This window comes from Ceratotherium simum, chromosome 5 (assembly GCF_057802395.1).
Source record: "Ceratotherium simum simum isolate JZ-2026a chromosome 5, ASM5780239v1, whole genome shotgun sequence".
Classification (NCBI taxonomy): domain Eukaryota; kingdom Metazoa; phylum Chordata; class Mammalia; order Perissodactyla; family Rhinocerotidae; genus Ceratotherium; species Ceratotherium simum.
In genome coordinates this window covers 44,235,808-44,257,760 of record NC_141904.1, presented here as the reverse complement: position 1 = coordinate 44,257,760, position 21,953 = coordinate 44,235,808, and the positions used below count along the sequence as shown (strand labels likewise).

Genomic DNA, 21,953 nt, shown 5'->3' with positions numbered 1-21,953 from the left:
TGAATCCTTTTTTAATTCTTTATAAATTAGAATAAGGGATGAATGATCTTGTTCATAAAACTTTGGATAACTGTTAAGTAATACTAGACTTTTTAGAAAGGTTCTCCTTCTAAATTGGCTGTCATTTGTGTTCATTAATATTTGCTCTAAACTCAGAGTTAGAAATTTCAACAAAATGAAAAAGATGGATAATAGCAAAAAGATGGATAAAGCATCAAGTCTTTCACCATTAAGTATGTTGTTAGCTGTAGGTATTTTCTAGATGCCCCATTTCAGATTGAGGAAATTCCCTTCTATTCCTATTTTGGTGAGAGTTTGTATCATGAATGGATGTTGAATTTTGTCCGATGCTTTTCCATTATCAATTGATATGATCATGTGGTTCTTCTTGTTTAAACTGTTAATATGGTGAATTACGCTGATTGATTTTCAAATATTGAACCAGTCTTGAATTCCTGGGATAAACCTCACTTGATTGTGATGTATTATACTTTTTAGGTATTGCTGGATTCAACTTGCTTGTATTTTGTTGAGGATTTCTACATGTGTGATCCTAGGGTATATTGCCTATTCTTTGTTTTCTTGTATAAGTAACTGTCTTGGATCTTTTTTATGTAAAAAAATGCTTGTTTAATGATATTTCCTTCTGGTTGAGCTGTTACATTACAGTTTACCTCTGTTTCACTTTTTGTTTTGGGTGGAGTTGGAGAATTTTCCTTGGCTGGAATATTTCGATTCTCATTTTTTGTTGTCATCTTAGAATAGCTTTATATGAAACTTGCCTCCTGTACTGTATGTTTTGAAATGTCTTAAATTATCCTGGGCTAATGTGATTCTATGTAGAAAAGATCAAAGATTTCAGTTGTTCCTAGGGTTCTTAGTGATTTTTGTCTTGGTTCTTTTTTTTTTGTTGTTGTTAGTAATATTTATATATCAAGAAAATTAGCCCTTTATCCATAAAATGTGCTACAAGTATATTCCCTAATTTATATAATTTTTTTCCATTTATGGTGTTTTATTTCCATATAGAATTTAACATTTTTTGCATTCACATTTCTCATGCTTTTCTTCTTCTTTTCTAATAAATTATTTATGAACATCTTCCCCAATCTGAGATTGAAGTATGTATAAAAATGTATGTATGTATATATGTATGTATGTATCTCTATCTCCTATGATATCTTCTAGATCTTTTAATCATTTTGTGTTTATTTTTTAAATCTTAGATTTGTCTGGGATTTATTTTCAAGTAGGACACAAGGCAGCCCCCACTACACACATGCACTCAGTCTATTAATTTTGGTTAGATTAACATTTAGTGAACTTTTCTTTTATTACATCACTTTTTATTTTCAAGTTGCATTTGAATGCATCGGGTATTCTGTCAATTTTATTCTCCTTAAAGAGATCTCTCCTGGAGCCTTCTGACCAACTCAATTGTGATAGGTAGCCCTCTGTGCCTGGTTATAGTAGCTATTACCCTGGAATCATCCTGGATTCCCTTTGCCTCTTTCCTGTGTTCAATATTTATTTCCTCATGGTGAGTGTTGGGTGTATATAGAGGAGTGGTGATATGGTAAGTGATTTTGGAAAGAAGCTAAAAAGCCAGATCAGGAAGAACCTTGTATGCCATGATAAGGAAATTTAGCTTCATCTCTAGGGTTGCAGCATCTATTGAGAATATTTTATAGGTGAATAACTTTATTTTTTTATTTATTGTTATTTATTTATTTATTTATTTTTTTTGTGAGGAAGATCAGCCCTGAGCTAACATCCATGCTAATCATCCTCTTTTTGCTGAGGAAGACCAGCTTTGAGCTAACATCTATTGCCAATCCTCCTCCTTTTTTTTCTCCAAAGCCCCAGTAGATAGTTGTATGTCATAGTTGCACATCCTTCTAGTTGTTGTATGTGGGCCGCGGCCTCAGCATGGCCGGAGAAGCGGTGCGTCGGTGCTCGCCCAGGACACGAACCTGGGCCGCCAGTAGTGGAGCGCGCGCACTTAACCGCTAAGCCATGGGACTGGCCCCTATAGATGAATAACTTAATTATATTTGCTGTTATAGGAGATCACTGTGGCTGCAACTTGTAGAATAGATGGAAGAAAGCAAAGTTAGATAAAGCTTGTTACAGTAATTCAGGGAAGATATATGGTGCATTGAAATAAGGCAATGACAGTGGTAGGAGTATCACGTTTAGGGTGGGTGCTGGGTTGAGTGTTGGGTGTGCAATACTAGGGATTGCAATACACCCTTCACCCACATTCACCAAATGTTAACATTTTATCATATTTGCTTTATAATTTCTATCTTTCTGTCTATCTCTCTTGCCTTGAACATGCATGAATGTGTGTGTGTTTTCTTATCCACTTGAGAAGAGGTTGCAGACCTGATGCTCCTTTAACTCTAATTACTTCACTGAATATTCCCTGAAAACAAGCCATGGATTTAAAAATTGAGAAATTAACATTGTTTTACTATTATTAGCTAACCCACAGACCTTATTCAGATTTTGCAATTGTCCCAGTAACGTTCCTTATGGGAAACAAAACTTCCAGATCTCGAATTGCAGTCAGTTTATCATGTCTCTTTCGTCTCCTATAATCTAGAACAGTTTTTCATCTATGGCTAGTGGAAATTTGAATAGTTTTGGAATTATGTGTTTGTATCTGTGGGGGGTCCTTGTGTGGGAAACAGATTTGTGATTGTGGTCCTTGGACCTCAGAGTATAAATCAGAATTGGGAGTTGACTGTGGAGAAATGGCCTTTGTACTGTCTACATGCTGGAAAGGTGGAAACAGACCTGTTACTCAAGGACACCTTGGTGTTGATTCTGTTTTTACTCCAGGTGATGAATTAGCTTGATTACTTGGTTCAGGAACTAGATGAGATTGATGCATACATATAAATATATAGATATGTCCTCATCCTTAAATAGAATCATATACATGACTGTAAATTCTTCCCACCTGGCAATATAGCACCCAATGTAAAAGGACTGTGACATCGCAAAAAGTTGAGCTTCCTAAGTCTACCTTGGACACACAGTGTCGCTGCTAGGTGCTTACCTCTGTTAAGGAGTCTTGGGAACCTATATTCCTGCGCTCTGTAGCCACCTTGCTAACAAAACAATTCCATATTCCTGCCTGCTTAACGTTTATTAACATTATGTGTGTGTTTTTGTGTGTGTGTGTGTCTGTGAGTCTGTTTCCTTCTTTGCAAATTGATAGGCACCTGAAACAATGTACAATCTGACTGTTGAAAGGGAGAATAACACTAATACTTGTCAATGCTTATTCTTCTCTGTTGAATTATACCTTTAATTAAAGAATAATATGGGAATATAGGTTTTTGTTTTGTGTCGTGTGTTGGGTATTGTTTTTATGTTATGTTTGTGTGACCTCAGATGTATAGATTAGAGATGTGATTTCTGTATATGCAGATTTGCTCAGAGGTTCATATCTACTTGCAGTTGTAACTTCTAGTTGTTCTACTTACTTATTTCCACACTTCCACTGATGTGGTCGAGTGGTCAAGAGGCAGGCTTTGTTGTTCAGCTGGCCTGGATTTGAATCGAACTCTGTGAATTTGGGCAAATTGCTTAACTTTTCAAGATTCATTTTCCTCTTTAAAATGAGGATAATATTCTTAACTTTTTATGGCTAATTCTTAGGTTTAAATGAGATAATACATATTAAAAATGTAGTATAGAATCCAGCACAAGTTAAGAATTCAGAAACAGTAACTGATGTTATTTTATTTCTTGCCACCTCTTTGGTTATTATAATCTATTCACCCTGAGAGTTGACTACTCTATTTATTTCATGTTTTCTCAGAAAGATTTTTAATGTCTTCCACAGGATTTTGTCTCTACAGTTATCCGTTTACTTGACAGCCCCTCGACTTCCATTAGAGCAAAAGCCTTCCTGGTTCTTTTATATATTTTGATTCATAACCACGAGATGCTGCTGCTCAGCTGCCAAGCAAGGTATGTTTTTCTCTGATGGTTTCATCAATAACTTCAGTTTGGTACCTGTCCTGTTTTATTAGTAGTATTTCTTGGCCTCCATGTACCTGGTATGGAAATTTTTTTTCTAGACTTTTCCAAGGGTTTAATATTTCACTTATAACCTCAGCTTGGAAACAGTGAGGACCCAGAGAAGACCTCTGGAACTGACGCAGGGTAGTAGGAAATACCTGGAGTTTCCTAGATCCGAGGACAATCCAATGCAGGGTGTTCAAGTTGGTCTGCTTTGCGTCTTTGGGAGGCAGTCCTGGCCCAGTGGTTTGGTGGTAGTTTTCATTATTGTAAGATTCTGGATGAGTAGCTGAAAGCCCAGAGGAGCAGCCTGGTGAAGTAGAGGAAGGAGCAGGGCAGGGATCAGGAGTTTATGGACAAGTCCTGGACTGGGCAGAGCTCTCTCTCTCTGGGTTTCACCTCCCAGAAGCTGTCCTCAGTGCACCTCAGGTTCCCTTCACGCTGTGATGCTTCCTGATTAATATCTTCTGAGCTGTCCGGTCTGTCCTCTGTTGAAACCCAGGGGAACCTTGAAAATATAGTTTAACGTCTATTTCTTGATGTAGCTTTTTGCTTATTATAGAATATGGAGGAGAGCCTGGCATTGTTGAGTTTGATCTAGATTAGGGATTGGGAAACTTTTCCTGTAAATAGCTAGAGAGTAATATTTTAGGATTTGTAGGTCAAAAGGCAAAATAGTGGATATTATGTAAATACTTATATAGTCAGAGAGAAAAATTTCCACAAATTTTTTATTGACATAATGAAAAATATACTACTAATAATTAAATATGTATAGTTTTTGTAATACAGGTCTACTAATGAGAAGAATAAAATTCTTTTTTGGGGAGAAAGATAACATTTTGCTTAATTAGGGGTCAAAGTTAGTGTTCCCATCATAAGCGATTGCAAATGTTCATGTTAGTGCTGATCTCTAATGCAATTTTATGTATCTTGTCTTTGAAAATGTCTTTCACACAGATAGGTACTGCCACATACCAGTATCAGTTCATGAACACATGATTTTAACTGAGCATATTCATTGCTTGGAGGGCATTTGTAGGATTCTGTCAGATTCTTCCTTGATACTTGCCTTTTAGCATGTCATTACATGGCAGATTAATCACTTCTAACTGAAGGTTATGTGGAAGCTCCTAACAAGCATCCTTTGTTTTCCATCTCTCAGGACCACTGTCCTCCGTTGTTTTATGTCTGGTGTCTTGAAAACTGATGTTTCATACATTTTGTCTGTTTTTTAGTTGTTTTAGTTGGGAAGGTGAATCCTGTCCCTGTTAGTCCATTAGGGCTGGAAGCAGAAGTTGTTCTTATCTATCTTTGAAGGCCTCACCGCTGACTTTGCTGCCTCTAATTTCTCCTTGTGTCTGTCATCATTTTTCACCAGGACAGATAATATAGTTTCTTAATAGATGTTCTTACGTCATTTCTTGGACTCACAGTCTGGTCTCCATGTAGCAACTAGAGTTTCTCTTACACAGTGTGAATCAGCTGTTGTTTCTCTTCTGCTCAGACTCTTCTAACAATATCCTGCTGAGATAATACCCCTGCTCCTTACCATGGCCTACTCTGCCCACTTCATCTCGTCCCTGCCTACCTTTAGCCCTTGTCTTCTATGACTCTTCTTTGCACTCACTCCATTCCAGCCATGTAGTTTTTCTCATGGTTTTTGAACACACTAAACCTATTACACTCACCTTGGGGCTGTTCACATTTGCCGTTCCCTGTGCCCATAATGCACTTCCCCCAGATGTTTGCATGGCTGGCTTCCTCAGGTCATTCAGGTTTTTGTTCAGTTTAAGAGTTAGTTCTTCTGAGAACCTCTCTGATCATCCTATCTAAAATACCCCTTATAACTCCAACTTCAGAAACTCCTTAACTGGACAGAACTAAAAGACTCAGGCCCTCAGAGCCTGGGCATGATGCATTTGGTCCTCCCAGGAAAGTGCTGTGATTTCTGTGTCTCTGAATGAATATTTAGAAACTTTAGCAGTGGTGGGAAGATATTGGCCTGAATGTGTACCCTGACCCCGACTTCCACTCTGCTCTCTCTCTGGAGCAACACAACACACAGGATGAGTATAGAGGGGGCCATGGAAGATGAGGCTTAGCTTTGAAGGAAAGATAAGGGCAGGCCCCATTCTTCCTGTGCTGTGTGGCAGAGATGATGCCCTATCTTCTAAGCCTGGGTGAATAGCAGACCTTGGGGCTTCCATAGGGTCCAAAATGCAGATGCTTTCTGGGTGCGGTTGCTGGGGCCAGCACTCCTGTTCCCAGGAGATCTGGAGCAGGACTGACATGGGGGCCAGTCTGCCGCAGTCTGTGAGATTGCAGGGAGAAGACCTCCTTTTCCTGCATTTGAAGAGAAGAGCTCCCTCTCACCACCTGCTTCTTTGCCACAGCCTGTCCTGATCGGGTGCTGAGTAGGTGAAGAAGGCGTGAGTAAGCAGAGATGCGTCATAGTCCACTGAGAGAGACACAGTACTTGAAGGATGAAGAATGAGAAGAACAGGCAGCTCTTACTGAGGCAGAACTAATGGAATAGACAGAATTTTAACAGACAAGTAATGAAAACTTTATGGAGAGGCGGTTTTTTGAAATTCAGCACAAGAACTGAAAGAGAACAGACTCTGCTGGGGATGGCATTAGTTCTTTGAAAGGCAATATGAAACAACACGTTGAATCACACAGAACTGATTACCAAGACATGGAAAATTTGTGTGAAAACAATAGGAAAGATGGAGTGTAGGTCCAGGAGACCTCACAAGCAAGGTGCCAGGAATTCCGGGAGGAGGAAGGGAACAGATGGAGGAGGATTTCTAACTGAAGAAATAATAGCAGTCATCTTGTGCTTGAACATGCTCTCTTCTGATACTCTGTCAAACTCTGAGTAAAGGAATTAAAAAGTCACAAACCACAAGGGCAAAGAGGAAGATGGCTAAAGCCGACAGGTGTTGTCACCTGTCTGTATTTTGGAAGCTGGAAAGCTGACAGATGAATATTTGTTAATTTAGCAGGATGGAGATTCTTGAGATCCTGTTTTGTCTGCAAGGGGAAAGGCCATGATGAGACATGATTACTGCATGACAGAACTCTGGAAAGGTTGGGAATTAGGGGGTGCTATGTTCCCTTGAAGGCAGTGGTGAGAGAGAGATGAGACTCAAGATAGGAGCATTGATGGGCAAATTGCATGGAGATTTGATTCCCAGTCCTCCTCCCCGACCCTGAACATCCAGGAGACTCCTCCTCTTCCACTGCCGTAGGAGACTTGAAATGTATTCTGGATAGTGTGAACTGGAAAGGCTATAGACGTGGGGGTTCTAGACACAGATAAGTGGGAGATGAGGTGCCTTGTGAAAAATCAGAGGATTGTATGAAAATCTACTTATTTTGAAGGGTGAAGGGCTTCAGCCCCCTATCCCTACTTTGCTTGCAGACTGTTGGCAGCCTGGATTACATACTGTTGGCTGGAGTTTGGAAACTGTCAGGGAAGCTGACTGATTCCCTATCAAAGCCCCCTAGGGGCTGACATTTGAGTGTCCCTTTCTGCAGCTAGTGAAACCTTGCCTAATATTCCTGCAGTGGAGCCTGTCAGTCATAAGCCCTAGTCCTGCAACACACACAGACCTTCCAACAACACTTGAATGCATCATTTAAAAATATAAATGGGCAACCAAGAATCACCAGATATTTAAGGGAAGCCTCTAACGTGGAATGCAGAAATGAAAACTCACCAGTGATAAAAGGGACTTGGCAGAAACAGAGACTAAAGTTATCAAGAGACAGTTCATGTAAAAAGGAATGAGGATGACCCTTTAGCCTATGAGTAAATGCTAAATCTTCCTCATCATAAGAGAAATGCACATCATTATTCCTCATTATAAGAGAAACTACACTGAGTACCATTTCTCACTCAATACATTGGCGATATCTGAAAACACGTTCTCTTGGTGAGGCTGTGGAGAGACTGGCACACTCATACATTGCTAGTGGGAATGCAAAACATTGTAACTACTATGAAGAGGAATTTGTCAATATCTAGAAAATTTACATATTTTTACCCTTTGTCCCAGTCATCTCACTTCTAGGATACAGTGTCCAAAGAGCTATTATTAGCAAAGAAGTGAAATGCCACATGCACTAGACATTATTTTTTTATGGCACAAAATTATAAACAACCCAAATTTCCATCAGCAAGAGACTGGCTGGAGAACTGTGGTCATCCTTGTGTAGTTTTGTATTCCTGCCATAACAGATTACCATAAACTCAGTGGTTTAAGACAAAGCACATGTATTAATCTGACAGTTCCCATGGGTCAGGAGTCCTGGCTCCACGTAGCTGGACCCTCTGCTCACATCTCACAGGATTGAAGTGAAGGTGTCGGCTGATGCTGCAGTTCTCATCCGAGGCTGGGGTCTTCTTTCAAGCTCACCGATTGTTGGCAGAATTCATTTCCTTGCAGCTGTAGGACTGAAGTCCCTATTTCCTTGCTGGTTTTTGGCTGGGGCTTGCTTTCAGCTTCTAGAGGCTGTTCTTCCTCTCCATTGGCAGTTCACAGCAGATATTGGCTTTCTTCCTGGAGGCCAGTAGGAGTACTTCTGGAGGCAGAAGGTGGATGATGGAGCGGGACAGCACATGATTTTATCATGCAACTCAAAATGGTGTGCAATTTAAAACTTATCAATTGTTTATTTCTGGAATTTTCCATTTAATATTTTCATACCGTGGTTGACTATGGGTAACTGAAACTGCAAAAAGTGAAACCACGGATAAGGCGGGACTACTGTACATCTTCAAACTCCCGTCGCTGAAGTACCTAGATTAGTGTTTGGATAGCCAGAGGGGTGGGAATCTTGGGAGAGGGGCATCTTTGGAATTCTGCCAACCACAGTCCCCATAATGGTGGACTTTGCTGCTGTGAAGGGAGCAAGGAGGATTTCTGTACACAGCCATGGAGTGATATCCAAGATATACTATTATCTTGAAAAAAGCAAGGTGCAGAACAGTAATATAGTATACTACCTTTTGTATAAGAAAGGGGGTGAAAACAGAAAAGAGATATGCATTGCTAGTATTTTCAAAAAGAAAGAGTGGAAGGATAAATAAAAAATTAACAAGAATGATAATTTATAGGGGAGGAAGAGAATAGGGAGCAGGGGCAGGGATGAAAACTATACTTCTCTGAATGTACCTGTTTTATGATTTAGATTTGAGAACCATGTAAATGTTTTATATAATTAAAAATACAATTAAATAAAAATGATAAACATAAAAGTCTCTAAAAATTGAAAAATAACTTGTGTATCAAGTTTGTGGTATAGCTCCCCCGAGAAGAGATATTAAAGAATTTTAAAATCACAGTATTTCCAGTACATGTCTATTGGGATCTATTTTGGGGACGACAAAAGCCCCGTTAAAAAATCTGAAACTGCATTGTGTTCTTGTTGTCAGTGTTGATAATTGTATTGCCATTTGATTATCCTGATTGTAATAGGAACCAAGATTTTCCATACAATTATAAAATAAAAATTAACTTAAATCCTCTCATTCTTAATTTGAATCAAAATTATCAGAATGAACTCATGATTTATTTTTTCTTTTTAAAGAAATTACTTATTTTATAGTTTTATATACTGAAAATTCATTACTCAAATTTTAATTCGTAAATGCCATTTTCCACTAAAAGAAACCATGGCCTCTTGTATAAGTCTTGGGCACAGCTACGCATTCAGGCAGGAGATGAACAAATTGAGCCTGGGACATGTCATTCCTGAAAGCAAGGAAGTTGTCAGAAACTGCTAATGTCTTGTCAAAAGAACCCAAGAGCTATCGTGAAGGAGCTTCTACTGGCCCAAGACGGAATTTTGAGCATTAAAAGAAGTAATGACTGGAATATCTTAAAATATCAGTGTAAAAAATTCTTGAGTTCATAGTTCTATTAAACAAACAGCCTTTATTAGTCACTTTTAGGGAATTGCTAGGGCATACAATCATTATCCTGAAAATTGTTCAATAAAGGGACAAAATCTGTATTTATACAGCATATAACATACAGACTTTAATTCAGAATAATCAAATAGTTGATTAGGCAGTTTTTATTTATAGAAGTATCATATCTTAGAGGAGAAATGATAGAATTAGGAAATCTAGTTTGAAACGCCTAAGCTCATGAATGTAATTAATTAAAAAAAAAAAGCAATGAACATTTTTGGTAAATCTTTGGATGTATTCTTTAACATTTCCCATGGGTAACTTCCTAGAAGTAGACTTTAGCTGGGTCTTATGGTAGGTGTGTGTTTAACTTTTTAAGAAACAGACAAAGAATTTTCCAAAGTAGTTGTACCATTTTATATTCCCACCACAGTGTATGAGAATTCCAGTTTTTGCACATCCTTGCTGACTCAGTATGGTCAGTTTTTTTAACTTCAGCCATTCTAATAGTTGTATAGTTCTATCTTATTCTGGTTTTAATTTGCATTTCCCTAGTGACTTATGATTTAGAACTTCTTTTCATGTGCTTATTTGTCATCTCTGTATCTTCCTTGTTGAAACATTTGTTCAAATCTTCTGCCCTTTCATAAAAATGGGTTTTTTTAAATTGAGTTTTGCAAGTTTTCTAAAATATATTCAGGCTATAAGTCCTTTATCAGATATGCGACTTGTGAATATTTTCTCGCAGTCTGTGACTTGTCTATTTATTCTCTTAACAGTGTCTTTCAAAGAGCAGAAATGTCCAAATGTAAATGAATAAGCAAATTGTGGCATATTTATACAAGGGAATACTTAGCAATAACTACTTAGCAATAAATATTTTTTAAGAACTGAAAGGTTTCATCCTACTTGTAAGCTAACAAGTGACCCTGCCAGTTTCATAGATGCAGGCAGAAGACACGAGACTCCTGGGTCAGAGACAAATGGCTTTATCACCCATGGCACAGCAGTCAGCATGAGGGTTATCTTTGAATTGTTTCCCCTTGAATCCCAAGACCCATGGTGGGGGGAGCAATGTGGAGGTAGGCCCAGGTAGCTGATGTGCACACTATGAAGTGGTTTATGTCACTGCTGAGGAGCCCCTGATAAGGAAACCCCTAGTTTTATAAGGGGTGCTAGCAAACCTGCCCAACATGTACCTCCAGAAGGAGATATTATCTTTATTATCTTGGCCAATAAATAAATCTGCCTTCTTCCTGGAGGGAGACATATTTTCCTGAGCTGTTTGCTGTACAGACATCACCAGAAAGATAGTTGGGAACAAAAACTGTCAGTGCTTCTTCACAAGACGTGCAGAAATGCAAGACCCATGGAAAATTTTCTCCCAACACTATTGATATGGTAACTCCTTAAGTGTTTTAAGAAGCTGACAAACTGGTTTCCAGAGTGGCTTACCATTTTACATCCCTACCAGTGATTTATGAGTAATCCAGTTTCTCTGCATCCCTCGGCAGCATTTGGTGTTGCCTTTTTTTATTTTAGTCATTCTCATAGGTGTGTAGTGATATCTCATTGTGGTTTTAATTTGCATTTTCTTAATTGCTAACGATTTGAACATCTTTTTATGTGCTTATTTTCCTTCTCTATATCCTCTTCAGGATATGTCTTCAGAAATGTCTGTTCATGTCTTTTGCTTATTTCCAAATTGATTGTTTTTGCTCTTGAGTTTTTGAGTGTTCTTTATATATTTTAGATATGAGTCCATTGTTGGATATATGGTTTGCAAATATTTTCTCCCAGTGTGTAGCTTGTCTTTCATTCTCTTGACATAGTCTTTCACAGAGCAAAAGTTTTTAATTTTGATGCAGTCTAGTTTATCAGTTTTTCCTTTCATGCTTTCAATATCAAGTCTAAGAACTCTATGTAGATCCCAAAGATTTTCTCCAATGTTTTATTTCTAAAATTTTTATGTTTATATGCTTTACATTTAAGTTTGTCATCCATATTGAGTTAATTTATGTATAAAGTGTGAGGTTTAGGTAGAGGTTCTGTTTTTTTTTTTTTGGCCTATGAATATCTAATTGCTCTGGCATCATTTGTTAAAAAGGCTGTCTTTCCTACATTGAATTGCTTTTGCTCCTTGTCAAAAATCAGTTGGTCATATTTGTGTGGGCCTACTTCTGGGTTCTCTATTCTGTTCCATTGATCTATGTGTTTATTCCTCCACCAATACCACACTGTCTTGATTACTGTAACTGTATGGTGAGCCTTGATATTGGGTAGAGTGATTTCTCCCATCTTATTCTTCTTTGTTAAGATTGTTTTAGCTATTCTACGGCCTATATGCCTTTGCATTTAAGTTTTAGAATAAGCTTGCTTATGTCTGCCAAAACCTTGGTGAAATTGTGATGGGAATTGCATTAAACCAATGTATCAATTTAGAGGGAGAGTTCCTGTATTTACTATGTTATCTTCCAATCTATGAACATGATATGTCTTTCCATTTATTTATGTCTTATTAGCATTTTGTAATTTTCAGTGTACAGGTCCTGTATGTGTTTTGTTAATTGTATGTCTAAGTCTTTTATTTTGGGGGGAACAATTGTAAATGATATTGTGTTTTTAATTTCAGTTTCCACATGTTAATTGTTAGCATACAGAAATGTGATTTTTGTGTATGTGTATTGATTTTGTATCCTACAACCTTACTGAATTCACTTATCTGTTCTAGGTGTTTTTTTGGTTTGTTTTTTGTTTTTGTAGATTCTGGGAGATTTTCTATATGGACAGTCATGTCATCTGTAAATATGGACAGTTTTATTTTTTCCTTTCCAATCTGTGTGCCCTTTATTTCTTTTTCTTGCCTTATTGAAATGGCTAGAACTTTCAGTACTATATTGAATAAGAATGGTGAGAGCAGATGTCCTTACTTTGTTTCTGATCTCAGGGGGAAAGTATTTAGTTTTCAGCTGTTAAGTATAATGTTAGCTAGATTTTTTGTAGATGCTACTTTCTCAGTTCAAGTAAGGTCCCCTTTATTCCCATCCTCTATTGGTAGTTTGCTGAGAGTTTTTTTTTCTTTAACCATGGGTGGGTGTTGGATTTTGTCAAATGCTTTTTCTGCACTAATTAATATGACAATGTAATTTTTCTTTTTTAGCCTGTTGATATGGTGCATTACATTAATTGGTTTTCAAATGTTAAACCAGCCTTAAAAATCTAGAATAAATCCCACTTGGCATCATGTATAATTCTTTTATGCATGGCTGGATTTGATTTGATAGTATTTTGCTGAGAAGTTTAGCATCTAAGTTCATGAGAGAGATCAGTCTGTACTTTGCTCCCTCTCGCCCTTCTTCCTCTTTCTCTCCTTCCTTTCCTTCTCCTTTCCCTCCTCCTCCCTCCCTCCCTCCTTTCCTTCCTTCCTACCTTCCTTGCCCTGTCTTTCTCTGGTTTCAGTATAATACTAGCTTCATAAAATGAGTTGGGATATGTACTTTCCTCTTCTATTTTCTGGAAGAGATTGTGTAAAATTGGTGTTAATTTTTCTTTAAATGTTAGGTAGATTGCTCCAGTGAATCCATCTGGGCCTGGAGATTTATTTTTTTGGAGCATTTTAACTATAAAGAATTTATTTCCTGATCACAGGGCCATTCAGATTATTAATTTTGTCTTGGTTGACCTTTGGTAGTTTATGGTTTTTGAGGATTTTGTCCCTTTCTTGTATGTTGTTGAGGTTGAGAATAAAGTTTTTTCTAGTATTCTTTGATTGTTTTGTAACTGTTGAGGAATCTGTAGGGATGTCCCTTTTCATTCCTGATATTGGTGATTTGTGCCTTCTCTTTATTTCTGTCAGTCTTGTTAGAGATTTATCAATGTTCTTTTTTTTTGGTAGCTACCTTTTTGTTTCATTAATTTTCTTTATTGCTTTTCTGTTTTCAGTGTCATTAATGTCTTCTATGATTTTTGTCATTTTTTTCTTCTCATTGCTTTGGGCTTGTTTTGCTCTTCTCTTTCTCTTTTTAGTTTCTTGAAGTAGAAACAGATTATTGTTTTGAGAACTTTTCTCTTTATAAAAGGTCTTAAGTAGATTTAGTGTTATAAGTCTTTTTTTCAGCAACACTTTTGCTGCTTTTGTATATATTTTGTTATGTTATTAAGAATTTTGTTTTCATTCAGTTCTATGTATCTTTTTTATTTTCTTGGAAATTTCCTCTTTGATCCATGGATTATTTAGAAATGTGTTGTTTCATTTTTACATGTTTAGAGATTTTCTGCTGTCATTTTGTTATTGATTTCTAGTTTGATTTTATTATGGTCAGAGAACATACTCTGTGTGATTCCAGTTTGCAAAATTTGTTGAGTTTTGTTTTATGGTTTCATATATGGGTTATCTTGGTGAATGTTCCATGGGTACTTGAAAAGGATGTGCATTCTGCTGCTTGTTGGATGGAGTGCTCTCTACGTGTCAGTTAGATCCTGTTGTTTCATTGTGTTGTTTAGGTATTCTGTATTCTTACAGTTTTCATTTCTAGTGTTTCTATCAATTGCTGAAAGTAGGATATTGAAGTCTGAAATGACAATTGTGGATTTGTCTATTTCTCTTTTCAGCTCTAACAATTTTTACTCCATGTATTTGGAGGCTCCATTGATTGGTGCATACATATTTAGGGTTATTATGTCTTCCTGGTGGATAGATGCTTTTATCATTATGCAAGTTCCTCTTTGTCTCCAATAATTTTCTTTTCTCTGAAGACTACTTCATCTAGTATTAATATAGCCACTTCTGCCTTTATTTTCAATTAATATTATAGTTATACAATATTATACAATTAATATTGTATATAATTATACAGTATTATATATAATATTATTATACCATAAAATATAATACATATTAATGTATATTATTAATATTATATATTATAATATATTACATATATTGTTATATTATGTAATTATAACAGTTATTTTATAACTGTTTCTATCCTTTTACTTTAAACCTACCTATATCATTGCGTATGAAGTAAGTTTATTGTAGACAGCATATTGCTGAATCATAATTTTGTATCTACTCTGACAATCTCTGTCTTTTAATTGGTGTATTTGGACCATTTACATTTAAGATGATTATTGCTATATTAGGGCTTAGTCTGACATTTTATTCTTTGTTTTCTCTGTTTTTCTTTTCCTACCTTCCTGTGGGTTATTTGAACATATTTAGGATTCTTTGATTTGTTTATAGTACTTTTGAATATATCACTTTGCATGATTTCCTTAATGGTTGCTCTAAGTATTGCAATATACACATGTAACTTGTAATAGTCTACTGGTTTCAGTGCTTTACCGCTTTGAGTGAAGATAAAGACCTGATTTCCATTTATTCCTCTCACTTAAAAAACATAACTGTCTTAAGTATGTTCTCTACATACATTGAGCACTTTATCAGGGGGAGTTATAATTTTTGCTTCGTTCATCAAATATGATGTAAGAAATTCATGAAAAGTAGGTTAGATTATTACACATACCCCTAATTTTACCCATTGTGATGTTCTTCTTTACTTTTTTGGTGTTTTTTAGCTTTATGTTATCATTTCCTTTATGTTTAGAGAAGTTTCTTTAGCCATTCTTTAAGGATAGGTTTGCTATAAAGGAACTATTAATTTTATTTTTTCTGAGAAATCTTTATTTCCCCTTCATTCCTGAAAACTATTTCACTGCAGTTAAAACTGTGATTGACAGTTTTTTTAAGTTCTGAAAAATATTCTGCTTTCTTCTGGCCCTCATAGTTTCATATAAGAAATCTTTTATTTCAGTTGGTGTTCTTATAAGTGATGGGTCATTTCTCTCTGACTGTTTAATAGATATTTTCTTTGTCTTTAGGATTTAGAAGTTTAATTGTAACACACTTTTGGTGTGGATTTCTTTGGGTTTCCCCTATTTTTAGTTTGTTTAGCCCCATGAATTTGTAGATTTATGTCTTCTGCTAAATTTGGGTATTTTCTAGGCATTATTTCTTTAAATACTTTTTCAGTTTTATTCTCCCTATTCTCCCCTTCTTGGAACTCTGATGATGCAAATATAAGGTATTTTGTTATTGTCCTACAGGTCGCTAAGACTCTGTTCCTTTTTTCTTAAGTCTATTTTTTATCTGCTTTTCAGATTTTGTAAATTTAATTAATCTTCCTTAAGTTCACTGATTATGTTCTTTGTCACTTGCACTCTATTATTGAGCCCATCCAGTGAGTTGTTTATTTCGGCTGTTGTATTTTTCAATTCTGTACTTTACATGTTTTTAATAACCTTTTTTCCCCTGAAATTTTCAGTTCTTTCATTGGTTTTAAGAGAATTTGAAACATTTTTATGATGGCTGCTTTAAAATTCTTATTAGATCATTCTAGAATCTGATTCAGACTGGTGTTAGCATCTGTTGATTGCCTTTTTTGATTCATGTTGTGATTTTCCTGGTTCTTGCTATGATTAGTGATTTTTTATTATATCCTGGACATTCTGCCTATCATCTTAGGAGACTCTGTGTCTTCACCTCCCTCTGTGTCATTAAGTTGCTAGGTAAGGGGTGGAGGTCCAGCTCATCACAGGACCCCATTGACACTAACCTGGTGGGAGAATCACATTGCTGCTTGCTTCTGCTGGTTGGGGAATGGGAGATCAGCTTCCTGCTCAGACATGCTGACACTATCCCTGGAGGGAAAATGGGGGGTGGCTTGCTTTGGCTGGGCAGGGAATGGAGGACCAGCTGCCTGCTCAGTCTCATGGATACTATCCCTGCAGGGGAATAAGGTCACTGCTGCCTGCTTCCCCCAGGCAGAGGATAGAAGATTAGCTCTTTGTTTGGCCTTGCCCACACTCCCAGCTAGGGACTTGGAGTCTGCCACCTGCTTCCCTGGAGTGAGGGTTGAGGTGGAAGATCAACTCCCCAGTTGGCTCTACTGAAACTATAGGAGAGGGAGAGGGTTGTGTGCAGTTTTCCACTGGTGTTTTGCCAGAGAGGGCAGATATTCTCAAAAAAGTTTTCTGTTAGGCCATCTTTTTACTGGTTCTTTGGCTAGGAGAAACAGGCTTTTTGTTTTTGGGGGCAGTTCTGGTTAGAGGCTTCTGTAGCATCCTTTTCCGAATGTGTGAGAGGCAATAAGGAAACTGAAGAGACTCACTGCCATGTTGTTCCTCAGGTCCCCTATTCTCTAGGCAGTCCTCCTCCTTTTTTCTACCTTTCAGCATCTTCCTATGCTTTTTATATTATGTCTAGGGATTTTTAGTTATAAAAGGGAGGACCTGGTGGATGTGAGGGCGATCTGGCTGCAACATCTGTCACCCCATTGATCGCCAGGGTTGATTCGGCTGATCTGGCTGGCTAGGCCGGTGTCCCCTTCCTCCCTCACCACTCCATGTGCGTCCCTCCTGAAGCTGCACGCTCGGTCGAAGAGGACGACCTTCCCCGATAGAGGAGGACCGTTCTTCGGTCAAGGGTATACGAGTAGCTGCGCTCCCCTGCGAGAACCTCCAAACAAGGAGGACCTGGGAGGAACAGGGCTACTCCATCTTGGCATGACTGGAAATCCAAAGTCACTTTTAAACATTGCTTGTGGAAATAAGAGTTGTTGCAACTTTTTGGAAAGTAATTTAGAAACATCTATGACTATTAATAATATTCATAACTTTGGTTGTAACAGGCCTGCATTTGGTGTTTAACTGTTAGAAACAGAAGTATGAATTATTCAGGATATATGCTTGAGGGTGTCCAGTGTAGCATTGTTTCCAGTGATCAATACTTGGAAATATAGTTAATACCCATTGGTATTGAAATGCTTCAATAAATGATGATATAGCTATAATATAAGTAAATGATTCACTTGATTAACTTGGAGGTATGTTTATTATATATAGATAAGTGAAAAAATGAAAGGGCAGAGTTATCTATTAATTATGAGGTTATTTTTATAAAACAACAAATAAAAATGGCAGAACTCTTCTATTTGTGTATATGTGTATAAAAATTTATTTAATAAAAAACAGACATGGAAGGATAATACCAAATTGGTTATGAGGAGGGTGAGATAGGGAGATTATTTATCTTTATTTTGAGCTTTATTATAATAAACATATTTCACTCCTATAATTAAGAAAAAAAATCTAATGAAGCAAAAAAAGCCCCCAAAAATAAAAACTTAAAAGAAATGTTAGCAATAGGCACCAGCTGATTTTGAAGGATTAAGGGAATCCTTGAGGCAGTCAAAGCTCAAATTTTTTCATACTTTGTAGAGTAAATTTAGTAATATAAATTACTCTCAGAAATAGGGTAGCCAGTCGAGACTATGGAAAATGGTTGGTATTTGTTCCTTTGTGCTTTGCAGCCCGGGTATTACATTAGTGTGCATATAAAATGCAAGGTTGAGTATAAAGGTCTGCAGAAGGGAGGCTGACTTCAGGCTACAGAGATGTTAAAATTCTCTGTGATGAGTTTATATGGAAAAATGTTCTCCCTTCCTTACCTATCCCTTGGAACTCTACTAGCAGCTGGAGTTCTGAGGAAACCACGGCACTGCCTGAGAACTGAAACCTCACAAGAGCCCATGAAACCTTTGCTACATTATGTAGATATTTTTTCCTGCTTACCATCGTCACCACTGGCCTTTTATGGATTAAATTTCAGCACATTTTCTGTGATGTCGGCTCTCAAATCTGTCTCACATTACAGGCAGTAAGATTGAGCTATCAGGATCAGATAAATATCGTATAATTGCCACCAAATGTCCACCTATTTCTCCAAATGGCTTCATACTCATATTGAATGTGACAGGCAATAAAATAGGGTCCTGTGTCTCTAGAAACATTAGAGGAGGAATAGTCTCGTAAGTTCATTGTGTAGGTTTGCTGTGAGCCTGAAATGTCTGTGCCTCCTGATGGATCAGGTTTTCCTAGAGGTTTTTTTTTCCCCTTCCCCATAACATTGCTATTAGTATGGTAATCAGTGAAATAAAAAAAAACGGCTTTGATCTTAAAAGAAAGATTTTTTTTAAAGAAACATTTACTCTGTATAATTGGTTAACTGTGTGGGAAAAAATTATTTTCTCAGCTTACACCATACAAAAGTCAATTCCAGATGGATTAAAGAATTATGTACCAAAAAGAAACTATAAGCAGCTGGAAGAAAATATGTTTAAATATGAGCAAGGAAAGCCTTTATGAGTAGAAAAGCAATGAAAGAAACCATAAAAGGAAATACTGATAGTTTGGCTATATATAGATTAGAAATTTTTATATCCCCCCAAAATCATAAATAAAATTTCATGCTAACAAAATCTGTAAATTTTTGTACCATCTATAACAAAGAATTAACCTATATACTGTAAAGAGATTTCATAAAGATATGAACAGTTGTTCAGCCTTATTAGTAATCAAAGAAATACAGATTAAAATGACAACCAAGTACTATTTCTACCTATTATAATGTCAAATAAAGAAAAGAAACTACCACTATCTTATATCCAAAGTACGGACAGAGGGACAACTTTTAACCAGTTGATGAGGCTACCTTTTTGAGGGCATTTGAAAATATATATCAGGCATCCCTATGATTCAGTAGTTCCACTATTGTAAATAAATTTGAATCACAGGTTTTTACTTTTCTGGGGATGTCAAGTACCTAAAAGACCTGAACTTGCCATTTCTTGGTGTCTGTGGTTTTCATTAACTTTAGCTATTGGGTATGGAAGTACCTAGAGGCTCTTCATAGAATCCCCTGGGTTCTGGTTGCCCCGTCTGTGCTATTTGACAGCAATCCAATTTTCTCTTGATAGTCACGATCACTCACTCTTAGCCAGTAGAATAACCTTCTTCGTTCCCCAAAATGGAATTGTTCTTGTGTCCTCTGGTGGTAACTTTCCTTCCTTGAAACCAACCCAACAGAGCTTAGGGTCATGGAGACTAGGAGCAAAAATCCTGTGAATGGGTTATTAGGTATAATAGCGAGAAGTGGTCATTCCTACTTCTACCCCTTGATTACCAGACCTGTGTGTTTTGACTATGGGAGAAACAAAAGCATATATTTTGTTTGCTGATTCAAAACATATACTTCATTGTTGTAAGATAGAACCCAATTTTTCATTGTGTTGTTTCCCAGCAAGCACCATGACTGAGTTTTCAATAGGCCATTCCTCCTTTCAGTCAAGCCAGGTGCTTCTGGGTGATGGGTTACTTGCTGAGATGAATTTCATGGGCTTGAGCACATTGCCATACTTCTTTTGCTATTAATAAGTTCCTTGATCAGATATAGTGTTATATTGATTACCATGATGATAAGTAGAGCATTTCTTAAGTCCATACTTAATGGTACTGGCAAAAGCTTATGGGCAGGAAAAGTAAATCCATATCCAGGATATGTAACTGGTCCAGTGAGGAGAGTTTACTGCCCCTTCCATAAACCAACTTGTTGCTAGATGACTGGCTGTTCTCCCTAGGAAATGGGACCAAACTGGGGGCTCAGCATTGGTTTCTTCTTTTGGCTGGAGTGGCAATATCATTGATGAGAGGATTCCTTTTGCTGAGCCCATGCATAGCCTCCATTGTTGCCACCTTAGCCACTTTGTATATGGATCCATTGAGCAAGCCCTGGGGTGGCTGGAGAAAGAATAATGACTGACATTTGCAGAACCTGTCATCTTGTCTACCTGATTATTGAGAGCCGCCTCTGAAGTGGATGCCCTTTAGTGAGCATCCACATGGTACACAAAGGTCTTCATGCTTTGTGCCCATTCTGAGATATCCACCCACATATCCCTTTCCCAGAACTTCTTGTCACCGGTCTTCAACTCTTGTTCTAAGTCTCTGACCATCCTATGCTGTTAGCCAGTGCCCATGAATCAGCATGCATCTGTATTTCTAGCCTTATCTCAGTTTAAACACAGGGTACAGCAAAATGTGTTGTTTGAAGTTCTGCTAACTGGGAGGATTTCCTTTCCAGGCACTCTTCTGATTCAGTTTGTAAGGCTGAAGCAGTCTGCTTCGATTTGGTGCCAGCATATTGTACTAAACCATTCACTAACCGGGCTCAGTGCTTTTCCTCTTTTGTCTACTGACCATAAATAATTCTTAAATCGGGATCAAGAGAGAGGAGGCAATGCAGAAGAGTATGTTTCAAAGGAATCTGAGCCACCTACTCATGCAACTTACTGATACATTCTGGACCTGTTTAAGCTCAGTCTCTTATATTGATCAATGCACTTGATGATGAGTTACTGCTGCACATACCCAACTTAGTCGCTTGGTGTGTCAGGTTAATGATACAGCTAATGATAGGTAAGTTAGATCATGTGATCGTTTGGTGTCAATAGTCATGTGTTCATTCTCTATCAGGAGCTGTTTTTCAAAAGAATAGTAATCTCCAGATGAGAAAGTGGCTTTGCTCTAAAACCTCTGTCTTAGTCCGTTTGGGCTGTTATACCAAAGACTGGGTAGCTCATAAACAACATAAATTTATTTCTCACAGTTCTGGAGGCTGGAAGTCTGAGATCTGGGTGCCGGCATGGTTGGATGAAGACCTTTTCCTTGTATCGTCACATGGAGGAAGGGACTGGGGAGCTCTGGGGGATCTTTCTTATAAGGGCACTAATTCCATTCGTGAGGGTTCTACTCTTATGACCTAATCACCTCCTAACACCATCACATTGGGTGTTAGGATTCCAACACTTGAATTTTGGGGTGGACACAAGCCTTCAGACCATAGCAACCCCAAAGATCTGTGTGATTCACTTATTGGTGCTTCCCTGGGCTCCATCTATCATCCCTGTTTTCCACAGACACTCAGAATATCACTAGATATGCTAGGTCACAAGGCCCAAGTGGCAGAGCAGCTTGCACTGTAGACTGGAGTTACAACAGAACCTTTATTCTCTCCAACTCCACTCAAAACTAGAAAGTTTATGGGTTCCTCAGAAAATGAATCAGTGGGACACATTCAAAGATGGTGTAT

At 37.5% G+C, this 21,953-nt stretch overlaps 1 protein-coding gene across 4 annotated transcripts in view; it reads left to right on the top strand.

The window, feature by feature from the left end:
- ULK4 (unc-51 like kinase 4) overlaps positions 1-21,953 on the top strand; it is a 533,886-nt gene that overhangs the window by 131,399 nt on the left and 380,534 nt on the right. For all 4 annotated transcript variants that reach the window (XM_087430781.1, XM_087430782.1, XM_004419552.3 and 1 more), the window contains exon 22: positions 3,860-3,987. In XM_087430781.1, the coding sequence (XP_087286907.1) occupies positions 3,860-3,987 (128 nt within the window). The remainder of the gene's footprint in view (positions 1-3,859; positions 3,988-21,953) is intronic.